The 23372-nt window shown below is 37.3% G+C and overlaps 3 protein-coding genes across 4 annotated transcripts; 1 reads left to right on the forward strand and 2 right to left on the reverse strand.

Annotated features, from left to right (window-relative positions):
* Nucleotides 1-1364: 1364 nt before the first annotated feature.
* Nucleotides 1365-11789, reverse strand: LOC130747382 (flowering time control protein FPA). Of its 2 annotated transcripts, none has more exons than XM_057600318.1 (6): nucleotides 11354-11789; nucleotides 8263-8508; nucleotides 7717-7797; nucleotides 6544-7535; nucleotides 4676-6062; nucleotides 1365-1766 (listed from the first exon to the last, which is right to left on the reverse strand). In XM_057600318.1, the coding sequence occupies exons 1-5, from the start codon at nucleotides 11645-11647 to the stop codon at nucleotides 4688-4690; spliced, it is 2988 nt and encodes a 995-aa protein (XP_057456301.1). In that variant the 5' UTR covers nucleotides 11648-11789; the 3' UTR covers nucleotides 1365-1766; nucleotides 4676-4687. The 2 variants fall into 2 exon arrangements, with proteins under 2 accessions (XP_057456301.1, XP_057456302.1); XM_057600319.1 differs by lacking the exon at nucleotides 1365-1766 and adding an exon at nucleotides 2681-4513.
* Nucleotides 11790-12889: 1100 nt separating this feature from the next.
* Nucleotides 12890-14648, forward strand: LOC130747386 (uncharacterized). Its single transcript, XM_057600322.1, has 2 exons — nucleotides 12890-13200; nucleotides 14213-14648. Exons 1-2 carry the CDS (start codon nucleotides 12940-12942, stop codon nucleotides 14363-14365), a joined length of 414 nt encoding a protein of 137 aa, XP_057456305.1. The 5' UTR covers nucleotides 12890-12939; the 3' UTR covers nucleotides 14366-14648.
* A 2229-nt stretch (nucleotides 14649-16877) lies between these two features.
* LOC130747383 (3beta-hydroxysteroid-dehydrogenase/decarboxylase) lies at nucleotides 16878-23372 on the reverse strand. The gene is made up of 12 exons (XM_057600320.1): nucleotides 22879-23372; nucleotides 22693-22782; nucleotides 22483-22616; nucleotides 22214-22384; nucleotides 21266-21382; nucleotides 21100-21179; nucleotides 20440-20614; nucleotides 19772-19889; nucleotides 18788-18962; nucleotides 18212-18368; nucleotides 17403-17469; nucleotides 16878-17322 (listed from the first exon to the last, which is right to left on the reverse strand). The coding sequence occupies exons 1-12, from the start codon at nucleotides 23126-23128 to the stop codon at nucleotides 17117-17119; spliced, it is 1740 nt and encodes a 579-aa protein (XP_057456303.1). The 5' UTR covers nucleotides 23129-23372; the 3' UTR covers nucleotides 16878-17116.

The following is a 23372-nucleotide window of genomic DNA, read 5'->3' on the forward strand; positions in this document are numbered from 1 at the left end:
GCAAAATTGTAAGATTAGCATGTGCACTGCATTAAAATTTTATGCTTAGTCATTATAATGCGTTTCTGTTATTGCAGTGGTTTGATAGAGACCTGCACTGTTGTTTTGCCAGTGAAAGAAAATAGCCAATTCAAACTCATTTATTCACCCAAATCCACATTTGGAGTTTGGAGACTGTCAAAGTGTAGTCCTACTTAAATTTTCTTTTCTTTTAAGTCTTTTAATTTCCATATGTTACCCATGCTATCAACCTCACCATATGGCGTAAGCACCTACTTTTGGCCTTTTTCTTGAAAGATTCTACCTTGACAAGTGAGTCAGCTAGTTAAATTTGCTTGAATCATTGGGAATGAAAGAGGGCACCCAGTCACAATTAGGCTGTGCATTATTGCTCCAACATAAGAACAATGTCTTTATTAGTTCACCAGTTATATATTATGAATGAGATTATAACCAAGGAACAAGTTTACGCTAACACGAGCTCTTTAATTTAATCATGAATTGAATAATGGAAAACAAAGATAAAGATTCTAACTCTGATGGCCTTTTAAGGTAGTGTTACATAATATATTTGTGAAAAGAAAATGAAGACCTGTTGCTAATTTTCCCTAACATTCATCCATATGGTATACAATTTCTCTATAAATAATACCAAAACAAATCCATAATAGATAAGATAAATGTGAAAGGCAATTACACTGAAATTTATTTTTAGCAATCAGCAAAAACAGTGAATGCAAATGATAAATTTGAAGTCTCTTCATGCATGAGATACTGTAGGCGGTTACCCATGACACGTGACTTTGCATTATTTTGGCTGGAGCTTCCAACTAGTGTAGTCCAACCACTGACTGATGCTGCTAAGCAGTATCTTGCTAGCTATTATGGCATTCCATGAAGTGTTTTAACCCTGTTCCAGAATTATTACTGCAGTTTGTTAATTAGTTTAGCCGGATAATTTAATTTTTCAGTCAACCTAATCACATTATTATTTGCTGAACATATTTTTAATTTATCACACATAATAAATTGTGGAACTACTTTTTCAAAAAGCAATTCCACAAATACAAAGTGCCGGATCATTTTTGGAAAAATAGTTAGGCAGTTAAATTTGCGGAATTTAAAAATCAACGATGCTATTTTCAGAAAGGGAGATGGTATAAAGATGCAAAGGGATGGCTTGAACAGCCTATTGTTTCCCCACCCAGAGAACATTTTGAAAAGCACCCGAAGCAGAGTGAAACATATTGTTCCATTTCTTCTACTTCACCTTTCCTAAATCAATATATTATCACTTTTTCACTTCGAAAATTGATTTTGAATACACATTACTGTCTTTTATCCCATTTAAACAAGTCTGCATATAAGTAACACGGGATGAAAAATCAACTAAAAACACAACGTTTGGCTAGCAATTAGTCGTTTACAATACAAGTAGCTAGAAAAACAAAACTCCAATTCCCATTAAAACGAGATTGAAATAGTTATGTACATTGATTGAACAGAAACACCAATAAAAAATCGATCCAAAGCCTCGGTAGCTTGTAGACATCAGATCAGAGGCATGAAAAGGGAGGATGGTAAGTTGGTGAAAAGACTCGAAAAATATTCACTAGATAGAAACGATTGTGGAACACTCATCGTCACCAAGCGCGCATGTATGCAACTCTCCGAATTCGGATCGTCTCATGAAAATTTGCATCTCGCATTTCCACAAAATGAGTAGAAAACGAACGACACGATTCACATATCAGAACTTCGCAGACCTGTAAATAACAGTTAGCAATATCAGAATTGCACACGTATTTTTTATGGTCATTACTCAATTTGCACGTACATTAACAACTCTAAAATAATAATTCCTTTTTGAAGGCCAAATACCTAGTTACCATAAAAAATGGCGTCCAAGACTTATATTTATATAAAATGAAACGTTATAGCTGATTCATTAAGGAAGCTAAACATTAAAGTTCTTAGATTGAATGCAGTATTTATTACTAGATAATCTGATTTAAGTTATAGGATTTATCTATAGGAGGACTGCCATATCCTCTTAACAATTTTCTATTACTTTATAGAGAAATCATTAAATGAAAAACCAAATCCATCTAACATGTTGAAAACATAAAAAATTCAATAGTTTCTTCATTAAATAAAGTGGAGGATTATTATGAGAAAACAAGCAAACTATGTAGCATGTGATCTTAAAAATCTATCTCTAAACCAAGTTGCTACACTGATTAGAACTAAATGTACAGCCGTATATTTTAGTGGGTATTAATATCTTAGAGTTTGAGGCGAGCTTCGGCGCAACGGTAAGAATGTTGCCTTGTGACTTTGCGGTCATAGGTTCGAGCAGTAAAATCAACCTCTTGCAAAGAATTTAAGATAAAATTGTCTACATTAGATCAACAAAGTGGGTCTGGTCCCTCCTTGAACCTCATATCGCAAAAACTTTAAAGCGCCAAGTTTGTTTTTTAATAAGTATCTTGAGGTCATTAATCTTCATATTATTACATCACTTCATACCCCTAAGTAGAATTTGTAATTTCTCTGGATTTCTTAATATTGGAGTGATAATAACGAAGGAAATATAGAAAAATAAGTGGCAATTCAAAGGTGCCAAAATTTTTGGTTCAGTCCCAATCAATCCATGATTTATGCTTAGATAGAGAAGTAGTAAACTTTAAATTTACAAATTCAATCCAGCAAGTACCACATAATCTTTAGAGGCACATTGAAGATCCTTACATAGTGGAAATTACACCTCACGGCAAAATAAGTTATAGAGGGTGGTTGTATTTCTAAGCCTAATGACTACCTACCTACCAAGGGGTTTAAAAAAACAGAAGAGAGATCACAGCCTAAAGTTAAAAAACAATAACAAGATACAAAACTTAAAAGCAATAGTTATCATCATGCAAGTGCAGTATAGCAAAATCAAGACTAAAGATGTCTAGTTATCTATGAACTCATTCAAACAACTCAGAAGGTACGGGACAGAAATAAGTCAATAACAGAAATAATGACATACATCAGAATAATCAGATACAAAACAAATACAGCATGCAATGGAATTTAAAGCATAAAACATTCAATGAATACAATTAAAAAAATAGTTAAAAAGCACAAATGAAGCAGAAGTAATTACTGCACTCAATTTGAACCATAACCCAAAACACTCCTAAAGGAATACCATATAGGGTTGAAAAGAGAAAGTCAAAGTGAGTGTTGTTAGCACTCAAACAACACTCACTTTAACACTCTTTCCATCACTTTTTGGTCTTCCACTAAGTTATATGGGTCCCTACTACCAATTTGGTTGGACCTACATAAATTTTAACCAATACTAAACAACACTCACTTGAACACTTCTTTTCCATCTCTCTTTTATTGCTTGATCACTTTAACATTCTTTCCATCACTCTCTCTTTCCACTAAATAATAGGGTGTTGATTTGAATACCACCCCCATCCATTTTCATGCCATCCCATTTCCAAAAATACCCTGGCATATTTTTGTGTTCCACAAACTAACTCACGACATTCTTTTTGTTACCGCCTTTTGAAGTGTGGATTTTAAAATCATGGAAATTATTTTTTACACTCCTCACTTTGATATTTGCGGTAGCCATGGCTTCTTCCTTCTTTTTTACTGCACCGAGTGTGAGAGTCAAAAAGGAGATCCAGGAACTGATGTGCTTCTTGATTAGATTGGAATTCAACAGGTTTTTGCAAAATATGGCAAGACTTAGAAATGCAACATGCTTTGTTCTTGTAACACAGAAGCACAGTCTCCATTTTTTCAGTGTGGAAAACAAAAGAAACATAGCAAAACATAAAAGTGCGGAAGATATATAATAACCGCAGTCTTAAGTGCGGGAGATATATAATTACCGCAATCTTAAAAGCGGAAGATATATAATTACCGCAAGTTAAAATGCGGGAAAAAGTTAAAGAGACAGTGATATATAAGGGGTATTTTTGGAAAAGGGAAAAAGGGATGGTATTAAAAGTAAGGAGATGATGACACTAAAATCAACTGCCTAAATTATATGGGCCTCACTCCCAATTTGGTGGGACCTACATAGTTTTTAACCAATAAAAGCGAGTTAGAAAGAGTGTCTAAGTGAGTGTTGTTAGCACTTCTCCTAGTACAAACTATGTACTTATGTTTTGCTATCTAAAACTCAGTCAGTTGATGTAACAGTTTTAGTGTTTTACCGAGGACAGTACTTGGAAATATTAAATGCGGAGAACTATTACAAAAGATACAAACCAAGTAACAAATTCTAAGATTCTCCTCACAACACTTCGGACCACAAGAGTTCCTAACAAACACATTTGTTGTTTAATTTGTCTAATTTGTCGCTGCAAGTTCATATACTTCAGAGTTTCATCCTTTCCATGTATATGACTGTACGGTTTTGAGATTTCAGACTCAGCCCACAGATCCTCTACACTAACATTTGCAACTAAGGTGCCAGAAAGTCACATGGAATATAGTTTTAAATCTATGACATAAAGAATTTGGGAAAAGAATAAAATATGGTAAGAATCGCTGTATGTATAAAGCAAAAAGTAAATAAAAAATCAACTAGATCAGTGAATAGCAGGGATATTATTAAAAAATATTTTATCTATTCAAAAGGAAGAGTTATGGGATGATTACTTACTGAAAACGCTTCTCACTGTTGAACTCCAGGTCCATTTCCTCCTTGGGTTTGCTGCTGCTGCTGTATTTGCAAGAGAAGATTGGCAGCAAACTGCAGTGTTGACTGATATCTCTGGTTCTTATCAGCCTCCACTTCTGAAGTACCTTGACCAGCTCCAAAGACAGGAAGTTGCTGATTGGGTGCATCCGAGTTTATTTGACCCACTGCATATGGAATGCCAGTTGGTTGCTGTGAAGGATTAGCACTGTTAACTTGATTAGAATAGGACATAGAATTATTAGGTGGCTGGAAAGCCTGAGAATTGCTATTAGGTTGCTGGAAAGCCTGAGAATTGTATAAAACAGAGGCATCAGTTCCCTGCGCCACTCCAAAGCCTCTCTGAGTACTGGGGGAGGCGTCGACCTGATACTGCTGATTGACATGGGAGGATACAGCTGACTGTCCATTATGACTAGGTGTCGCAAAATTAGACATGTATGTTGATGAAACAGCACCTGGCTGCTGCATGCCGACAGCAGAGTCTTGTATATGAGAACTGCCAGAGACCAGTTGAGCAGGGTGACCAGGAGCCGGTGCTGGTGGATAAGACTGATAATGACCATTGTTAAAGTTATACATACTCCTGAACTGTGGAGGAGGATAAATGGATTGATCTGCAATTTGATGATCCTGTTTCCACAAATGAGATTGGTTTCCATCATTAGGTGCCGAAGGAGGAAATGGAGGCTTCACATTCAAGGAGCCTCCTGCTGGATTTGCACCATCAGGGGCAGATGATTGTGCATTTGCAGGAAGAAACGAAGCTAAAGTTGCAATAAGCTCAGGTGTTAATCCAACTGCAGCTTGGGACCCAGAAACAGTAGTATTAGGAGCATATTCTGAAGGCATAGACTGAACAGGAGGGGGCCCACCTGTAGCTATTGGTTTAGCAAAAAGCTTAGAGTCGTCATGCAGCGACCTGTTGTAATCCGCTTGCAAAAACCGTTCCTCCTTTGAAGGAATCATACCATATTCAGCCTGCGAAGGAGGAATCTGCTGCATATACTGAGTTGACGGTATTGGCAAATGCGATGATTCTTGCATGGGTGTGCTATTTGGCAATGATGGAAACTTAAGAACCACACCATATAGACGTTCAGGCCCAGTGACTTTCAAAATATCTGTAAGAAAATCAGAAGGAGGTACCAAGAATAAGGTGTTGTTATCGGCAAACTTGGCAACACCAGCACGATTTTTGGCTTTAAGGTAGCGAAGGAATTCAGTGTATGAAGCAAAATCCTCTTCACTATCAGGTAGAAAGAAAACAATTTCGAAACCAATTGCATCAGCATAGTGCTTTGAAAGTATATCCAATCCTGTCCTAGCTGAGCAATCAACAACATCAGGACTGCAGTGAAAGAACAAAACAAAATTTAATCACAACATGAGGACAAAACCCTGGAGACAGGTAGAAATTTAAACAGGTATGGCAGACAACAAAACTTTCTAGGAAAGAGAAAACATCCTCAGTTAAACTAAGGGCCTGTTTGTTTGTACTTGAGAAAAATTTAAAAGAGAGTTGGTTAGCTCTTCACCAAAAATATTACTGAAAAAATGCAAAATTTAAGAACTGCTTTTTTAGAAACAGAATATAAGGAACAGTAAACAGCATGTTTCCCTATGAACACTGGGAGAACAAAGACGAAGATATAATTGAAAAGCTAGTATTCAGCACAAACAGTACAAAAAAGAATATATGCTACACATGCCCTGTTAGCAGAGGGGTAAATGCAGAAGGAATTGATAGAGAAACTTAATCCAAGGAATAATCCTCTCCCATATTTGCAAAATTCAATTGGAACATTAAGAAAAGATAAAATTAAACTTACAGCTCAGCCCCAATCCCTTTCCCAACAGGCACACATCTAGCACGACAAACAGGAGTTCCTCCTTTTGCAAGAACTCCGCGCCATATGTGATCAATATCAGGCTGGCCAGAACCATGTACTCCAGCTGTGATCCTTGTACTCACTGGACCAATGTGACTCTTTCCTTGCATGTTCATATAGGGATCAGAACCACCTCCATCAATAACTGGATTGTTCCCATATTGTTGTTCTAGAGCAAACCCACGATCATCTATATTCCTTAAAGGAGTACCATCTATCCTAGACCGTTTAGGATCTCTTGGAATATGATTTATGTCCAGTACATCCCATGCACCAGAGGCTGATCTTGTAGGAAGCCTAACACCCGGTGTAGGAGAAGGAAGAATCCCTTGTGCTGGAGGAGATGGCCTTTTCCAGTTTGGTCCTATCTTACTCATGGAGCTACCATCCTGAAATTGGTGGAGAGAGCTAATATCATTAAACTCGGGGCCTGAAACACCAGAATCAAGACCACCTTGAGCACCAAAAGGACGCATTGGTATGTTAGGGCCAACAATACCACTGTGTGGCAACTGGCCAGGAAAACTATTTGGAACCATTGGACGATTATGACCAATTAAATCCATTTGAAAAGGTTGAAACGGATGCTCATTCAAGAACATGTCAGGTCTTGGCCCATTACTTCCAGGATAAAAGGTAGGGTAATCTTTGCCAGGTACCGGGTCACTGCTCGAATACGTAATTGTAATTCGAGGATCATTAAAAAGGCGCCCTTGAAGGCCCTCTTTTGCACGCCGAGCTTCATCGACGCTTCTAAATTCAACCAATGCATGGTTCTTTGAAGGAAAGCTCCTGATCCTCTCAATTTCACCAAACAAGATCATTGCATTATGAAGCATTTGCTCGTCAATCTGAACAGCAGGGGGATAACCAATCCACAAAATATTACTCGGTATATGATCGCCCTTCCTTCCCATTAATGGCGGTGAATGCTGTTGAGACAGGAACAAGGACTTATATAAGTAAAACTAATAAAGGCAGGAGCATGCTAGTCTTAACAATGTATTTAGTTCCTAATGCCAATATACTACATCCAACAGGCCAAGGACAAACAGATAAGTAGGCATAATGCAACACACTAGCGATTAGATGCACATTGCACAGGACTCTCACCAGTGGTCTTTTCTGTCCAGAATAGGAATCAGTAGGCCCCATGCTTTTTCCTTGAAACTGACCATAATCAGGCAATTGGTCCTACAATAATCAGCAAAGCAAACATTACCTGTATCAGAATAACATGCTTGGAGCAAAAACTACATGAAAAGGAAATATCCAAATCCATCAATTTCCAGACAACAATAACGCAAAGTTAATTAGAACAAAGCTAATATAGCTCACAAGTCACATCCGAAACACTATGGAGACCAATCAGATAGACCTTTAAATAAAAGCAACAGAAGTCCATTTTTAAATGAAAAAGCTTTACAGAAAGTTTTTTACTCAAATACGAATATGGATTTTTTATTAATGGAAAAAAATACTGTTACAGATTTCCTCAGATTGCCTCATTTTAAGAGAACCATTCCCCACTAACCTCAAAAAAATTAATTTATAGATGCTACAATGAGCCATCAAAATGGGTGCAGTATATAATAGGTAACTAAAGAATAGGAGGTAGAAGAACAAGAAACAAAACCAACATTCTGAAAATAAACTTACCCTTTTTGTAGAATTCGACCGGAGGAAGTCAACACGAATTTGCTCCCCGCCTATTCGTTTCCCATTCATGATTTTCATTGCCTGAGTTGCATCATCCAAATTGAAAAATTCAACACATGCTGTGTTACGGTCTCTGAAGAACTTGAAGTCCTCAAGTTTACCAAATTTATGAAATTCAGCTTCCAAGTCTTCCCTTGTAACAGCTGGGCTAATGCCACCAACCCAAAGCTGCTTACATGGCTTTGCCTGAAAATAGCATTTTTGGATGATTTAAACATACACTAGAAGAATACATGACTTAGCATCTAAACTATTTGTAAGAGAAACAAACACATTATGATCAAAACATTTTGCTACTACTAGAAGCAAATCGTATTTTTTACTTCAACCTATTCAGAGGCACTACCCCTTCACACTTTGAACAATCCCTCCTTTGAATTCAGAAAAATGAAAACAAAATCATGTCACCTTCTCCGAAGATAAATAATGAATATAACAATTGTTACAGAAATTGTTTTCTCTTAAAGCTACATGTTGTGGTATAGGACTGAAATCCCTACGGCTCACTTGTGACACAAATTACGGGCACCACGGTAGAGTTGAACAGCAGCTAAAGTAGAATGAAGCTGCAGCCTCCTTGGTTTTTCCCGTTTCTCATGTATCATTTAGTATAGAATGCCACAACTGTCCGATCAAGGCAACATGGGCAAAAGTCACCACGGTCATAGAAGCTTTTCATTACACTGTCCCTCATTCTGGCTAGAAGACAGTTCACCTTAATTAGCGTGTGCAATCAAGTGGACAACGAATAGTGAACCATCATGCAAATGTCCAAATAACAAACTTTCTTGGCTTTCTTTTTGTAGCCATGTTTTGCTGATACCACATATTGTAATAAGTCTAGTGCTGTTAATCACGGATCGAGAAACATAGCGGAAAGCAAAAAAACCTCTATGTCAAACCTCTAAGAGCAGAAAATAACGGATAGCGGTGAGCCCTCAGGGCGCTACGCTATAGAGCTTAGCGCTGCAATAACCACTATTTGACAACACTGAATATCTCCCAAATGCTACCCAAAAACTACAATAAAAGGCTAGGTGGCACAGCTTACAGACTTAGAAGCAAGGACATTCAAATAAACACTAGGCACTGACACAAATATAACAACAACAACAACAACAACAACATCGAAGTCTATGAAAAAGTTGAGACCATGTTCATAAGTAAGAACCTTATAATCTCATTACCCCCATGACATACCCCTCCACCTCTAAAAAAAGGCGAAAAGAGAAAAATAGACATGATTCAATTACATCAAAGATGGTAGAATATTAGAAGTGGGGTAAATAAATAAAATTACTTCTTCGTTTCAAAGTTCAAAGCATTAGGTAGACTTAAGTTTAAGTGTCTTGAAATTTTCTTAAGTTGATAAAGGCTACCATCTAATACTTGTAGAAGCTAAACCATTCTTACTTTTCCTTTTTCTAGCACCGCAAAAGTTACAGGTCATCTTCCCCACATCACCCTATACATTTGCACTGCCTATTCTTTGTAAGATTCTAAGACTCTTAGGAATTTGTACTTCTATATATTTTGTTTCCAGCCCCTCAATCAATTCCCAAACAAAGAGAAGGCTTTCCTCCTTCAAATTAGTAGAACGGTAGAACCTTTTGATTTAAGCAAAAGGATTTTAAAAAAATAATGACATCCATTTACAATTAAATGCCAGGTTACTATTTGAATTTTGGACTATATATGAGTACACACGATTATGAACTGTTCAGAATTTATTTTCATTCAAGTTACTACGATTTGTTTCAAAAGTAGGAGTAACTATATAAAGGGGCGGTTTGCCTGTTTGTTGGCTGTCACAGGTTCAGGTTTTCAGTAACAAACGCTTTCTTCTCAAATAATGATTCGTACAAAACATGGTGCACACATCACCTCTCACCAGAATGAGGTACTGAAAATCACGTAAATTGTTCAAACTCAGAATTTAAACCAACTGTAATGATGAGGTGGGTGCCACGCAATTTAGACCATGCCTCAAATCTCTAAGTCGAAATTATGTACTGCACTTTCTTATACTTAAGGTATTCTTCCCAGTTCCCATGTCCAGACTATGTTCACAATACAATCTACATCTAATGAAGTCCAAATTCAGACCTTAAAAAACACTTTCTTATAGATCCAATTTGGTTTAGCTTCTCTTTAGTGGGAAGTTTTAAACTGATACAGACTTCTCATTATTAACTTAACCAGAAAAACCTTATTAAGTTCATACATGAAAAGTTAGATGCAGAAGTTTCTAAAAATGTTGAATTCGCGAAAGCTACTATGTAAAAGACAACCAATTATTACAAGACTACACACTTTTCTCTAAAATATCTAAACTTAAATTTGCGCATTCACAGAGGTTCTTCTAGAAATCTAATTGGGGCAAGAGAGGAAACCAATGCACGGTTCTCCGTCGGTGCAGCGGTTCCAGTTGTTTCAGGGTTCACATCCATTCAGTCGTTTGATCGGAGATCGCTCTAACGTTTAAGGTGATGTTTCGCAATACGTATGTCCCTCTACATTTCCAGATCATAGCTAATGTTTGTAGTTTTTCACATACGAAGTTCTTGTCAAACCAATCAAACACAATTTTGTAGAATCATTTCTTATTCCAGAATCACTTCTACTCCAATCGTGAACAATTAGTTTCAAAATCGAAACCTACTGCTTCTTACTAAATCCCTGAGATTAATTTCTGCATATTTCACAATCTAATCAACTATTTTACCGATTTCAAATCAAATCCAACACAAATTCGTAAACGTTCTCGCAGATTATGAATTATTCATAATCAAAATCAATAATCACAACTAATCCATTCGACCTAACGTGATTTGGCTCAACGTAAGACCATTCGCACTAGCCAATTGCACAAACGACGAGTTTTCGAGATTTCTCCGCTAATAAAACAAAACACGAAAATCGCAAAATCTAGGGATTCGAATTGAGCAATGAACACATGCATGTCGAGCAATTTGGTAATATTATTAAGGTGTTGATGGAAAGAATACAAGAATGAATGGGGAAAACGAACCGGAAATGCAAATTCAATCTTCAATGAAACGCCGCGGAGGGAGAAGCCTTGAAGGGCGTTTTTGGCGGCTTTGGCATCATCGACGCGCTTGAAGAAGACGAAGGCGTAGCTGCGAGAAGTATAACAGGTGACGCTATCGAGGGCGCCGTACTGCGCGAAGAGATCCATCAGATCGGAGTCGGTCACGTCCGGCGCCAGATTCCCCACCCAGAGGTTGTTCGACGGCGACACCGACGAGTCTTCACCGCCTTCCTGAGAAGGCGGCCTCGGGGTTGATTTCGCCGGAGGCGGCATTGCGATCGAAAGAGGAGTGATCGACGAGTTCCCCTGCGTGCGAAGAAGGTTGGAGGGAAGAATGGTTTTGGTTTTGGGAGCGGAAGAAACCCTAGAAATATTTTGTTGCAGTGAGAAACTGAATAAAGAGGAGGTTAGGTTAAAAATTAATCCCAATATGTTATATATATACTTTTTCGGTTTTTTTGTTTTTGTTTTCATAACCAATCCAATGCGATTAAAATTGAAAAAATTGAAACCCAACAGAAAACTGAATAGGGTTGAAAACCTAAAATGACATTTGGGTGGTTGATAAGGCCTCGTTCGGGGTGGTTGTGAATTTTTTGTTTTTAAATGTAAATTTGAAAATAAAATGCGGCAAAAATTGAGCTGTAGTGAGTTTTTATTGATTCTCAAAACGGTTTTAGTTCATTTTTCAAAACCACAAAATATGACTTTGTGATTATGGTTTTTAGTTTCAATAACTTGTAACTTCATTATCATCACAACTCACTGTCACCACCACAACCACCTTCATCGCCACCACTGCCACCTGTGAAGGTAAATGTCGACGGTGCCGTCAACTTTAATCGAATGGCTAGTTGTGGAGGGGTCATTCGCGACTTAGTAGGCTCCTGGGTGTAGGGGTTTGACTGCAATATGAGAGTGCAAGCCACTCTGAACGTCTTTCTCATAGAGTTGTTGGTTGTGCGTACGACTACGGACCTCGAGAGTGACTCTATGGAGGTGCTTGATCTGCTATGCAATCGAGAAACCAGCTCCCAACAATATCAACACATTGCCCAAGAGATTTTGCGACTCCAAGATGTTCATGGAGCTCCTGTGTTCTAGTTTTCCAATCGAGAGTCCAACTCTCTAGTTGACTATCTTACCAAGGTTGCTCTGAACCCCCTGGTAGTCATTGGTTTGATTCACCCTTTGGTGAGTGCCATGATTTGTTGGTGAAGGATCTTAGTCCGGGTGTTTCGTGTGCTTTAGGCCCTCTATTGCCTTAGTTTTCCCTTTTTTGTAACCAACAAAAAAAAGAAGCTCATCACATTAATACATAGAAGTTAAGGATTCATTTCAATGTGAAATTTAATTATGTTTTTGATACATCAGAAAGATAAATTGCGCCCGTCAGGATTCGCAAGTTAATGATTCATTTCAATGTGAATTTAGTTCTGAGCAATTGACAAAAAAAAAATATTTAACTCAAAATTAAAATAATTAAAATCAAATTTAAAACAGCAGTAACACAAAATAAGAACAAAAAAGTGGACCAGCTCATCTTCTACACAAGTGCCATAACCATGGCGACGTCATTCCTCTTCTCCAATCCACTCTCTCCCAGCTTCACACTCCCTTCCGTGAGGGTCCCACAATTACGCAGCTCGCCGGTAATTCAACACGCCGGCCACCGGGAACCAAGGGGCGCGGCGGTGGTCACTCGTGCAGGCCCCAGCACCAGCAACTTTATCTTCGCATTCACGCTTCCTCTATCTCTCCTCGCCATAACTGTCTTCACCTCCCTCCGAATCGGTTACAAGCTCGACCAAGATTTTCTTGAGGAGGTAAATAATGGGTTCTGCTCGGTAATTTGATTCTTTGTGTTGGTTGTAGGAATTTCGGAACTTTGTGCCGCGTCTTGCACGTGTTTGATGAAATTCCTCATCTGGGTTTTACACAATTGCATTCACTGAGTAAAGTTGGAACTAAAGTTTGCTTTTTGAGTTGTTTTTGTTAGAATGTTGTTTTGTCAAATTGAAAGAGATTGAGACTACAGGCTCAGTTTCAGCTTGTTTGTGTTAATTTTTCGTTAATGGTCCAACACTCAAGTAATAGAACTCTTTAGACAATCTTGACTTAGTGCATGTTTGGAAACCCTTTCTACAGTTGATTCTGAAGCCAAAATCAATTATGCGGAGAAGTTTCTGTGAGTAGGTTTCGGGCTTCAGAATTGATTCCAATGGAAAAAAGCTGATCCAAACATGCTAATTGACACTTGAATAGCCAACATGATCCATGCGATTTTACCCATGTCAACTTTCATTTCAGTGTATGAGTTTTTCCAGATTCTGGATATGTTCTAAATTTAGCATAAAATCTTCACACCTTAAAAACAAATCTCTGGAGTCTTGACTCTAGAAGATGGTTGATAATTTTTTTCAGTATAACTTGGGAAGGTAATTAGTACTTCCTTGTGCTTGTGATGAAGCGAGATTCGTTTAACTATGCCATCAATGTGTGTAATTTTATAACATCTTGAGGAATCTATTATCTACATAGTAACTACATTTATATGCATCTGAACAGAAGCACTTGAGTCACGTATGATATGCAATTATATTTACCAGCCCAATAAAGTATCTCAGATCTACTTCTTGTGTCTCTACTTCCAAATTTCAAGCTTCAAATACAATTGTGTATGTGGGGTTATGGACTCTTAACTAATCCCTTTTAGTTATATTTGCCAGTTATCTTTGTTTGCTGAATTGGAGATAATTCTTGTTGTGAGGAGATTTTGGTTTTAGCTTAGGAAATTGGTCTTCCCCTGATTTTCCTGACATATTTTACCAATACCAGATGGCAATGAATGAAGCTCTCATGGAAGCTGAAGAAGACATTGATGATGAAGATGATATTGATGATGATGATATGAAAACTTCTTTACAAGAACCTTTACAACAAGAACCTGCCCTTCCGCGTACTCGCAACAGGCCAAAAAGGGAAGTTTAAATGTGACTTTAAAGTTATTCTCAGGATGATTTGCTACAGCAGATAGATCAGCAGACATGTGAAGGGGAGGAAGTGGCTTTCTATAAGATTCAAGTTTCCCTTGGTTTATGTTGCATTGGTTATATAGCTATCATTGTCTCTGCTTCAAAAGAAGTATAAATTAAGATGAGTTTAGTATTTAACCTTGTAAATGGTTAATCATGTAAGGGAGCATTTGATTTCTCCAGATGTAGGTAAAACATACTTTTTGTTCAGAAAAATGCCAATAGTTTTCACACTAAAACACGAAAATGTGTACAATGCTTTGGATTGGAGTGCTTCTGATTTTAACAAGCCTGTGTGAGAAGCTGCAAACTCTTTGGAGTTTCCCTAACAAATATTTTCCAGTTCTTATAAAATCTGGCACAAACTTCTCTTTTAATATAATCTTGTTGAATTGTCACGATCTTATTACGAAATAAGACATTTTTAAAGAAAAGCATTTCGCCATCTAAAACATTCCGAGTCCTACCTATGTTAATCTTGTTAATCCGTGAACTAAAATACCTTAGTACTCTAAATATTTGAAGCCAGACATTTTCATCACTGTTCATATGCACTGTTCATCCTATCATTTCATTGCTCTGATTTTTTATCATTATATACCACGAAACCTATAATTTCTAATAATGAATTCAGTCGATGCAGTCTGTTCTTGTAGACCCGGTTAGAACAGTATACAAGTATACCTAATACTTCAACTGAGTTCATCAGTTAAGGTTGTATTTTTTAAGGGAAAGATGATACAAATCATGAAGTTCAGAATCGACATCAATTATGGAAACGTACATTTATTGGCGTTGTATAGAGAAAATATAAGGGTCATTTACAAGACGAGGGAAGCAACTAAGCATTCATATTTTAAAATTGAAAGTCAAATTTTCACTACTCCAACCTCAATAAGCGGCTCTGTCAATACTGAAACATCAAGGGTTAAATATGTTTTTCGTCCCTAAACTTTGGCCGGATTTCGGTTTTCGTCCCTCGCCGGCGTAACTTCCGGATTACGCCCCCAGACTATGGCCGGTGTTTGGTATTCGTCCCTGCCGGAGGGATTGCGTTGACTGCCGCTGCCACATGTCACTTAAAGCCCATGTGGCATTGCCACGTCAATTAACGAAGCTGATGTGGAAAATAGTATCCTAATAAATTTATTGAAAAAAAAATTAACAAATTTAAAAAAAAACCCTAATTATCTCCTAACTTTTTGTTTTTTTTTTCTAACTTTTTATCATCAAATTCAAAAAAAAATCTTTTAATCATCTTCATCTTCATCAAAGATTAACCCAGAAAACTTTCCAAAAAACTTCCTCATCTTCATCTTTTTCTTCTTCAAGTGTTTTCCCTGTTTCCAAACCCAGAAATTAACCCAATCCCTAACCCAAAAATCCAAACAAAAAGAGATTAGAACTCCAAAACTACTGATAAATGCAATCCCTCTTTTTATCTAGCAGCAGTGTTCCCTTCAGTACCCATAAAACTTACTACTGATAAATGCAATCCCTCTCCATAGATCAACAACAACGCACAGAAAGAGAAAGATGAAAATTCCTTGCCTTTGCAACGATCAGCCACCTCCAACAACATGACAGCTTGTATGAAGAGTCAAAGAGAAAGAGAAGAGGGGATAAACCCAAGTCAAATCACAACAACAAATTCAACAAACTCAGAATCCAACAGGATAAAACCAAGCGCCAATCCCTTCCCCCTTTTCCACCACCGCCAACCACCAATAAACCCCAAAATATCCCAAAACCCCAACCCAGATCCGGTCTAGAGTTCCTCTTGCTTGTGGGCCTGGAGTGATATAGAGAAATCGGGAAAAGAAGAACGCGGGGAGCAGATCCGGTCTTCCAACAACCCCCTGCGCCGAGCGACCACCGCGGAGGTGTGGGTTTTGATGGTGCTGGGGATTCCAGTGGAAGAGATGAGAAACGGTGGTGTGCTGGGGATGTTAGTCGTGCACGGCTCTGATGCTCTGAGAAAACGAGGTCACAAGTGAGAAAAAGCTTCAAACTGACGAAGGTGCTAGGTTTTCTTTGATCTTCCTCAGAAGAATGAGTTTCAGATTAAGGAGGTGAACAAAAAAAAATGTGAATGGGTTTCTTTATTGCTTGGATCTTAGATTAGGAGATAATTAGGGTTTTTTTCATTAATTTTATTTGGAAATAATTTTTTTCCACATCAGCTTCGTTAATTGACGTGGAAATGCCACATGGGCTTTAAGTGACATGTGGCAGCGGCAGTCAACGCAATCCCTCCGGCAGGGACGAATACTAAACACCGGCCATAGTCTGGGGGCGTAATCCGGAAGTTACGCCGGCGAGGGACGAAAACCGGAATCCGGCCAAAGTTTAGGGACGAAAAACATATTTAACCCAAACATCAATATGCATATAGGCACGTTCATTTGTTCAAGCAGCTACTGTTGATGTTCGTAAATACTTATGAAAATAAAGATAGAGAGAATCCATTTAACATGAACTGCATTTTCCTTTTGCACAATTATTGATGTCAATCTATTTCTTAATATTCACCCGTTAAAACAGAGTACCACAATAATGTCCAATAACGACAACTTCAGCCTAACTTACTAGTTAAGAGAGGGCACTTTCAAATGTGACTATATCTCCCCCTTTTTCATAGGGACACAACTGAGTCAGTGAGTAGTACATAGCCTAATGTTGCTTGCAGAGCTGAAACTTTTACTTGCTATCTCAGCTCTTTTGCATATCCTGGTCCTTTGTAACGTTGAGAGTTGTCATGATAATGCAGAAGCCGCGATACCGAAACAGGTAAAATTCTCATCAAGTATATTGTGAACTCCTTCAAACCAGTTAACAAGATATCTACTAATCCATCAATTTCTGGTTCATATTGCTCATAAACAAAAAATGCCATGAATGCGGAGACCAGACCTACATAAGAAATCAAGCTGGGTAACAATGAAAGCATGCAAACCAATAAAGTTCTGCTACTGCAAACAACAATTCCATACCTATGCCTATCAATGTTGTCAATAACTCTGACACAATCATCTTCAGAAGGTAAAGAATAACTGCAACCTGCATTGGTTAAAAATGCCACATGAAGCAATAGAATTCTAGAATCTCTATATCATAGTAAAATTTCATGCGTGCATAAATCATACTGCTTTCTAACCTGGTTCCCTAAGCCTTCCTTTGTTTTGAGAAAAAAAAGGAAGAAATGAAGTTGAGTAGCGAGAGAAAGTGAGACGATTATATTATTTTTTCTCATTTGATTGAGAGTTGAGAACAAAAACATGATAGAATCCACATGACTACCCCCTCCCCCCATCAGCGGAAAATTGGAGAAGGTGAAATTTTGTTCAAACGAAAAATTTACTCATGTATACATGGTTATATTAAAAGATATTAGCCATTGAACACAAATATTAATTCCACTTAAAATGCTCATTATCTTCTTTCTGTTTTTCTATTTATTCAAACAATAGAAGATATAATCAGTTTTTTTTTATAATTTTTCTATTATCTTCATTTCCTATCCTTCTATTCTCTCTCTCTCTCTTTTTTTTTTTTACTCAAAGGAAGCTAAGTATGTAAGAAGGAAACTGGTGAACCGCAGGCTAATTGGAAGATAGAAACTTAAAATTAACTTTTCCAAAACCAAACAAAAGATCCTGACATCAAATAGAGTGAGTACATACATGCTCAATAAATAGATATTGCTTACAACAATCACTACAAAAAGGCTTCATAATAATTTAATCAGAACAAGACAGGAAAGGATTTTTCATTCAAAAGGAAAATTAGCCACATCTTTTACCTTCAAGAATGTAGACCAACCGTCACCTTGGGCCAGTTCTTTTATGTTTTGAAAACCCTTGTTCCATAGATGTACAGTAGTTTCAACTATATCTTTCACTACCGTATCAGAGATCTCAAAATTAGACATGGACATCCTCTGTATCGGGAAACCAAATCTGTCACGAAGTGTCATACAGTTAGAGCCTGAAGAGCAGTTTCTTTCAGTGACCTATGAAGGTACAAGTTACTTGACCCAAAATCATCAAAAAACAATTTTCAAATGTTCAGTACTTGTAGAAATAATTCCTGTACTTAGCACTGATTTCTGGTGACATATGAGTAGCCTACTAGCCTTATAGCTAAGATACAGATCATGCGACATACTCTTAAAATAATTTTAATTAAATAAATAAGCCATGACTAGGGCCAAATCTTATCGTGGCAAAAATGCAACCCACATAAATTAAAACAGAAGACCAACGACCAGAGCAACTGGATTTCATTTTAAAAATTGTGCCAGAGAAGACAGAGTTTCTTGATTTGTTAAAAAGATAGAAGAAAGATAAGGTCTCAGTCTATACAAGCATGCACTTACAACTTTGATGGTAGAAAGCCATGTCCGTAGAGAAGTAAGGTAACAAGCAGCAAAAGAGTCGCGGCAGATGATATAAAAGTACTTCCGGAAAGGAAAAACCAATAAAACAACAACACCAGTGCAAGGAAATGAATGAAGGATGTCTTCTCGTCTCTCCACAACAAAATGTCAGCCACTGTGACAATAAAGCTTAACATTATTTGGCTTGAAAAAATGTTATTATAACACTGAGATTCAGACAAGTTAACATACGCACCACGAAACATTCAATTTGATCATGTAATATGTATTCTACTAAAGTGTTTTGGAAGTGATAAAATAAATCCACATGCTCATCAAGCAGTAGTAGCTGTGCCTAGGCATGGATAGAACAACAGCAACAGAAGAAAAATTCACCACTGATGCTATTCGAGGGTATGCTTAGCAGGGAGGACGGAAAGTAGGGAGGATAGTGACAGCGGAGTGAGATGGAAAAAGGTTTTAATTGACAGTCCCCGGTGTGTGGTCAAGGGTAGAAGAACATGGGTGAAAAATCATTCAGTCCACTTTCATACTAAAGGAGGAGAGGCAAAAAAAAAAAAATATATGGGGTGCAAATGAGTTGCATTTCTCTTTCAGCACAGCAACAATTATCTTTGTAGCGTACACATGCAAAGAAGCTTCCATCCCAAATTTTTACAACTGACCTAAGCATGCCCTTAAAGAAAAGTAAACGCAAATATCTCAGCAAGCCAACAAGCAAGGTATTTACAGTTGCTGGTGATGTACTTATACTTGTGTCAGGACCAACTTAATTTGCAGGTTTATAGTTAACTACTCAAACAAGATGAATCACCCATCCATGCTATGAGGTATACCTATGAATGTGCTCCAAGTTATCCAATTTGCATCAAAAGTTGTTTTGCTTTAATTAACTTAAGAGAGAAAAACATGATTGGTGTATATAAGAACAATGTAATGCAAGATAAAACATTGTGTTCCAACCTTTTCCACCACCAAGTAGCTTTTCTGCTTTTGACTGTTCAGTGGAACTGCAACATCTTGAATAAGATGAATCTCTGGCTAAATGAGAGAATGATTCCATGGTTAATGTGATCCCTTCCTGTCAGAGAACATAAAAGCAAATATTAAGAGTTAAGATTTCTGTACCATAACACTTGCGAATAGAATATTTAACCCTATTTAGAAGTAACATATAAATGAAAAGAAAGTGATTGGTACTGGTTGATCATTTATACAGTGTCCAACATTTATAGACCACTTGATTAATACCTTCAAAACAAATTCTAGTAATTGGTAAATTAAATGAATCCATCTTCAACTAATATCTTAAAGTACCTGGATTAACAGAAGGAACATCATAATATATAATATATATATATATATATATATATAGATATAAGTCTGAAAACCTCTAGTGTGTCTGTGAGTGTGTGGTTGTGGTTGGGGGGGAGGCATGAGGGCTGAACAGTGTGAAGGCATCATCCTTTTATTGCTTAAAAGAGTCTTCATATGTTAGATCACATTTTACCTCTTAGTAGTCACATAGGTATACCCCACATAGTCAGTGTTTACTAACAGTTCGCATAGAAAATAAAAAGAATACGAAATATTTAACGCATAACAAATTCAAAGAAAGAAGAAGCATAAACCTCAAGGGAGACTATCGGTGAGTATCCAATATTTTTCTGAGCTGCCGAGCAATTAAAAGTACGGGTGTGTAAAGCTGACTGAAAAAAATGAATTAATAAAGGACAACTGAAGTATCTCGACTTCAGAACTGAGAGAATGTATCGCACTAAATTGGCTGGAAGTTTGATGAATGGCCTGCAATTAAAGGATTTCTCTGCCTTGGTTAACAGTATAAGAGGTCATAAACCAGCAATGAAGAAAAACAAGAAATGGCATTTTGTCGCCTCTAGCAATGACTGAAGCAGAAAGCTAAAGGAGCACACATACCAAAGAAAATTACTTATACCCGAGAAAGATAGACCAAAATGAAACACTACGAGGTAACTTTCCTTTGTGTGCTAAAGGAGGCAACATAATTTACAAAGCATCTTTACCCTCCAAAAAATAAATAAGAGAGCCAAGATGTTATGGGCTATGGCATCTCCTATACTGACAAGAAAGAGCTTCATGACTTTGTTTTTCAAAAGATATGAGCAGAGGAAATATAATTTATAAAACTTCTTTACCCTCCAAATATCCCACGTGCTATATCACATGATCTTATCAAACATACAGAAGCAGACTTCAGGAAAGCTGGAGACAATATTATGTCATCATAGAAGGAGGTTGCTCACTTTTACCTTTTGTATCCAAGACCTTCCAACAAAAGTGAAAGAAATTCTGAGAACTTCATAGGCTCAAGATTGGTGATAAAGAATGCCTTCAATGAAGAAGTAAAAACTTTGTTATACATGAATATAAAATAAGAACAGGCAATAAAACCTCATTGATATTCAATATAGACACCTTTCCAGCCACAGAAACAGTTTGGAAATTTAAGGCTTCTTCTGCACAGATATGAGCATGAGCAACATTCTCAGAAAATGTGAAGTCTGAAAGATTATCACCAGTTCCTATAATAAACTGAAATGAGAAATTGTTACTAAAAAAAATGACAGTTAGTAATTCCAACAATGTATGTCGCATGATATATGTAAACTAACAGAAAACTTAGAATTCACATCATAATAGAACTGGAAAAAATTATAGCATATCTAATAATCACAGTTAATCAATAATCCATTGCTGTAAAATTTAAGTGTCTTCCTCAACTATAATCAGATGAAATTATGTTTACTAACATACATATGAAATGGGTTTCAGATCAGACAGGTCCAAGTCCAAAATTCAGTAGAAATACCAATCACATTTCATATTTTAATGAAGTTCCAAAATATCAGAAAAAAGTCTAGAACAATAGACATAGCATTCATTTAGTATGAAGAAAAGGTTTTTCAGGAAAAGTACAAAATCTTAGCTTTTAGAAAGAAAAAAAGACAGAGACCAGCTTATATTGTGCTTCCTTCAGAACCTAAAATCTTTAGCTACACTAGAAGTTTATAAAACATAGATACAATTTCACTCAGGGACAAAACAATATACAAATAGGCACATAACAAAGAACGCCGAGATGTTGCATTTATCTATCCCAACGTCCATTTGCCATGACCTTCTGAGAGTGGAAATTAGAAAAAGGTGATATTGATCAAACTAATAATCTACTTTCAAGTGTTTAACATAACTGACTAGTTTATTTTCAACCTTATTATAAGAATTGATAAGTTATTGTTCGTGAAGCATACATATGGCAATTGCCATTAGTATTAATACAATTTCTTTCCTAATTTGACAAATAGATCCCACCAATATACAACTATTAACCAATAAAAAAAGCCGGTACAAAATGTAAACCACCTTTGCGAAACCATATCTTGCTAAATTCAGAAAATATGGCACAAGTTCTGTGTCACCAGGTCCAAAAACATTACTAGGACGAAGTGAGCATGTCAACAGGCCATCAATATCGTTCGATCTCAAGATCAATGCTTCTGCTTGAGCCTTAAGGTCACTTAACATGTTGTCAATCTACAATTCACATCCACCAAATAAACACGTTTATTTGTTTGTAAACCAAAAACACCTAATCTAACATAAGAAGCAAGAAGCTCTGTCACCAAACCTACTTTCCATGGATATGGCAATGATTCATCTCCATTACGTATATCGCGCAAGCCATCGAACACAACATCCGCGGAACTGTTGTATACGAGGCGTTTCACTCTACATTCGCGGCAAGCACTAATGACATTCTTTGCACCTGAAATCAAATATAAAAAAATTACACAAAACAAACATAAAATCCACAGCAATTCATCACCATTCACAGCACTCACCTTGAACTACAAGCTTGTAGCAACTGTAGAAATCATTCGCATTGTAGCCAGCAACATCCATGTAAAAGACAACAGAAGAACCTTCAAGAACTGCACAACAGCATTTCGACGCCGCCATTAACTAAATTAGTAACTGACAGAAAATTCAAAGAAAATTGAATCGATTCGGATTGAAAGTGCACACACCTTTGACGATTTGGCGTTTATCGCGAAGGTCGAGGTGGAAGTAAGAGGCGCGAGAAGATGAAAGAGCTTCGGCGAGTAGCGACTCGGAATGGTGGAGTTGAAGAGAGTAAGCGGAATCGGCGACTCGGACGATCCAGTTACCGAGTTTCAAGAGCTTCAAGACGAGCGATCTTCCGACGAATCCATTGCCGCCTAGAACCACGCACGTGGTCTTAGGGTTTGAATCGGTGAAGCGATCGTCCACCGCCATCGCCGCCGGGCGCGACTGCGAAAACGACGGAGTGTGAATGTCGTATCGTGTGCGATGAGCAATGCGAGGAAGAGAGTGTGAAAGAGGAAAAAGTAGAAGTAGTTGGTGGTTGCTTAACCAGTTCTTCTTCTTCTTCCTTTTTCGTTTGGCGCGGAAACTGTTACTCTGTAATGCAAATCGCACTGGTAGTGGGGACCCTCATTGGAATCTTTTCGACAAGGGAAGAAGAGAGAGGGTTATTAAA

The sequence above is a fragment of the Lotus japonicus genome, chromosome 3 (assembly GCF_012489685.1).
Source record: "Lotus japonicus ecotype B-129 chromosome 3, LjGifu_v1.2".
Classification (NCBI taxonomy): domain Eukaryota; kingdom Viridiplantae; phylum Streptophyta; class Magnoliopsida; order Fabales; family Fabaceae; genus Lotus; species Lotus japonicus.

What these genes read in the sequence shown, in the direction of transcription:
- LOC130747382 (XM_057600318.1), bottom strand. Translation starts at nt 11,647, where the DNA reads ATGCCGCCTCCGGCGAAATCAACCCCGAGGCCGCCTTCTCAGGAAGGC. An exon ending in AGATTGAATTTGCATTTCCG is followed by an intron (nt 8,509 to 11,353) that starts GTTCGTTTTCCC and finishes TGCTATTTTCAG; the next exon opens with GCAAAGCCATGTAAGCAGCT. An exon ending in GGTCGAATTCTACAAAAAGG is followed by an intron (nt 7,798 to 8,262) that starts GTAAGTTTATTT and finishes TGATTATTGTAG; the next exon opens with GACCAATTGCCTGATTATGG.
- LOC130747386 (XM_057600322.1), top strand. Translation starts at nt 12,940, where the DNA reads ATGGCGACGTCATTCCTCTTCTCCAATCCACTCTCTCCCAGCTTCACA. An exon ending in ACCAAGATTTTCTTGAGGAG is followed by an intron (nt 13,201 to 14,212) that starts GTAAATAATGGG and finishes TACCAATACCAG; the next exon opens with ATGGCAATGAATGAAGCTCT.
- LOC130747383 (XM_057600320.1), bottom strand. Translation starts at nt 23,128, where the DNA reads ATGGCGGTGGACGATCGCTTCACCGATTCAAACCCTAAGACCACGTGC. An exon ending in CTACAAGCTTGTAGTTCAAG is followed by an intron (nt 22,617 to 22,692) that starts GTGAGTGCTGTG and finishes ATTTGATTTCAG; the next exon opens with GTGCAAAGAATGTCATTAGT. An exon ending in CAAGATATGGTTTCGCAAAG is followed by an intron (nt 21,383 to 22,213) that starts GTGGTTTACATT and finishes TTCTCATTTCAG; the next exon opens with TTTATTATAGGAACTGGTGA.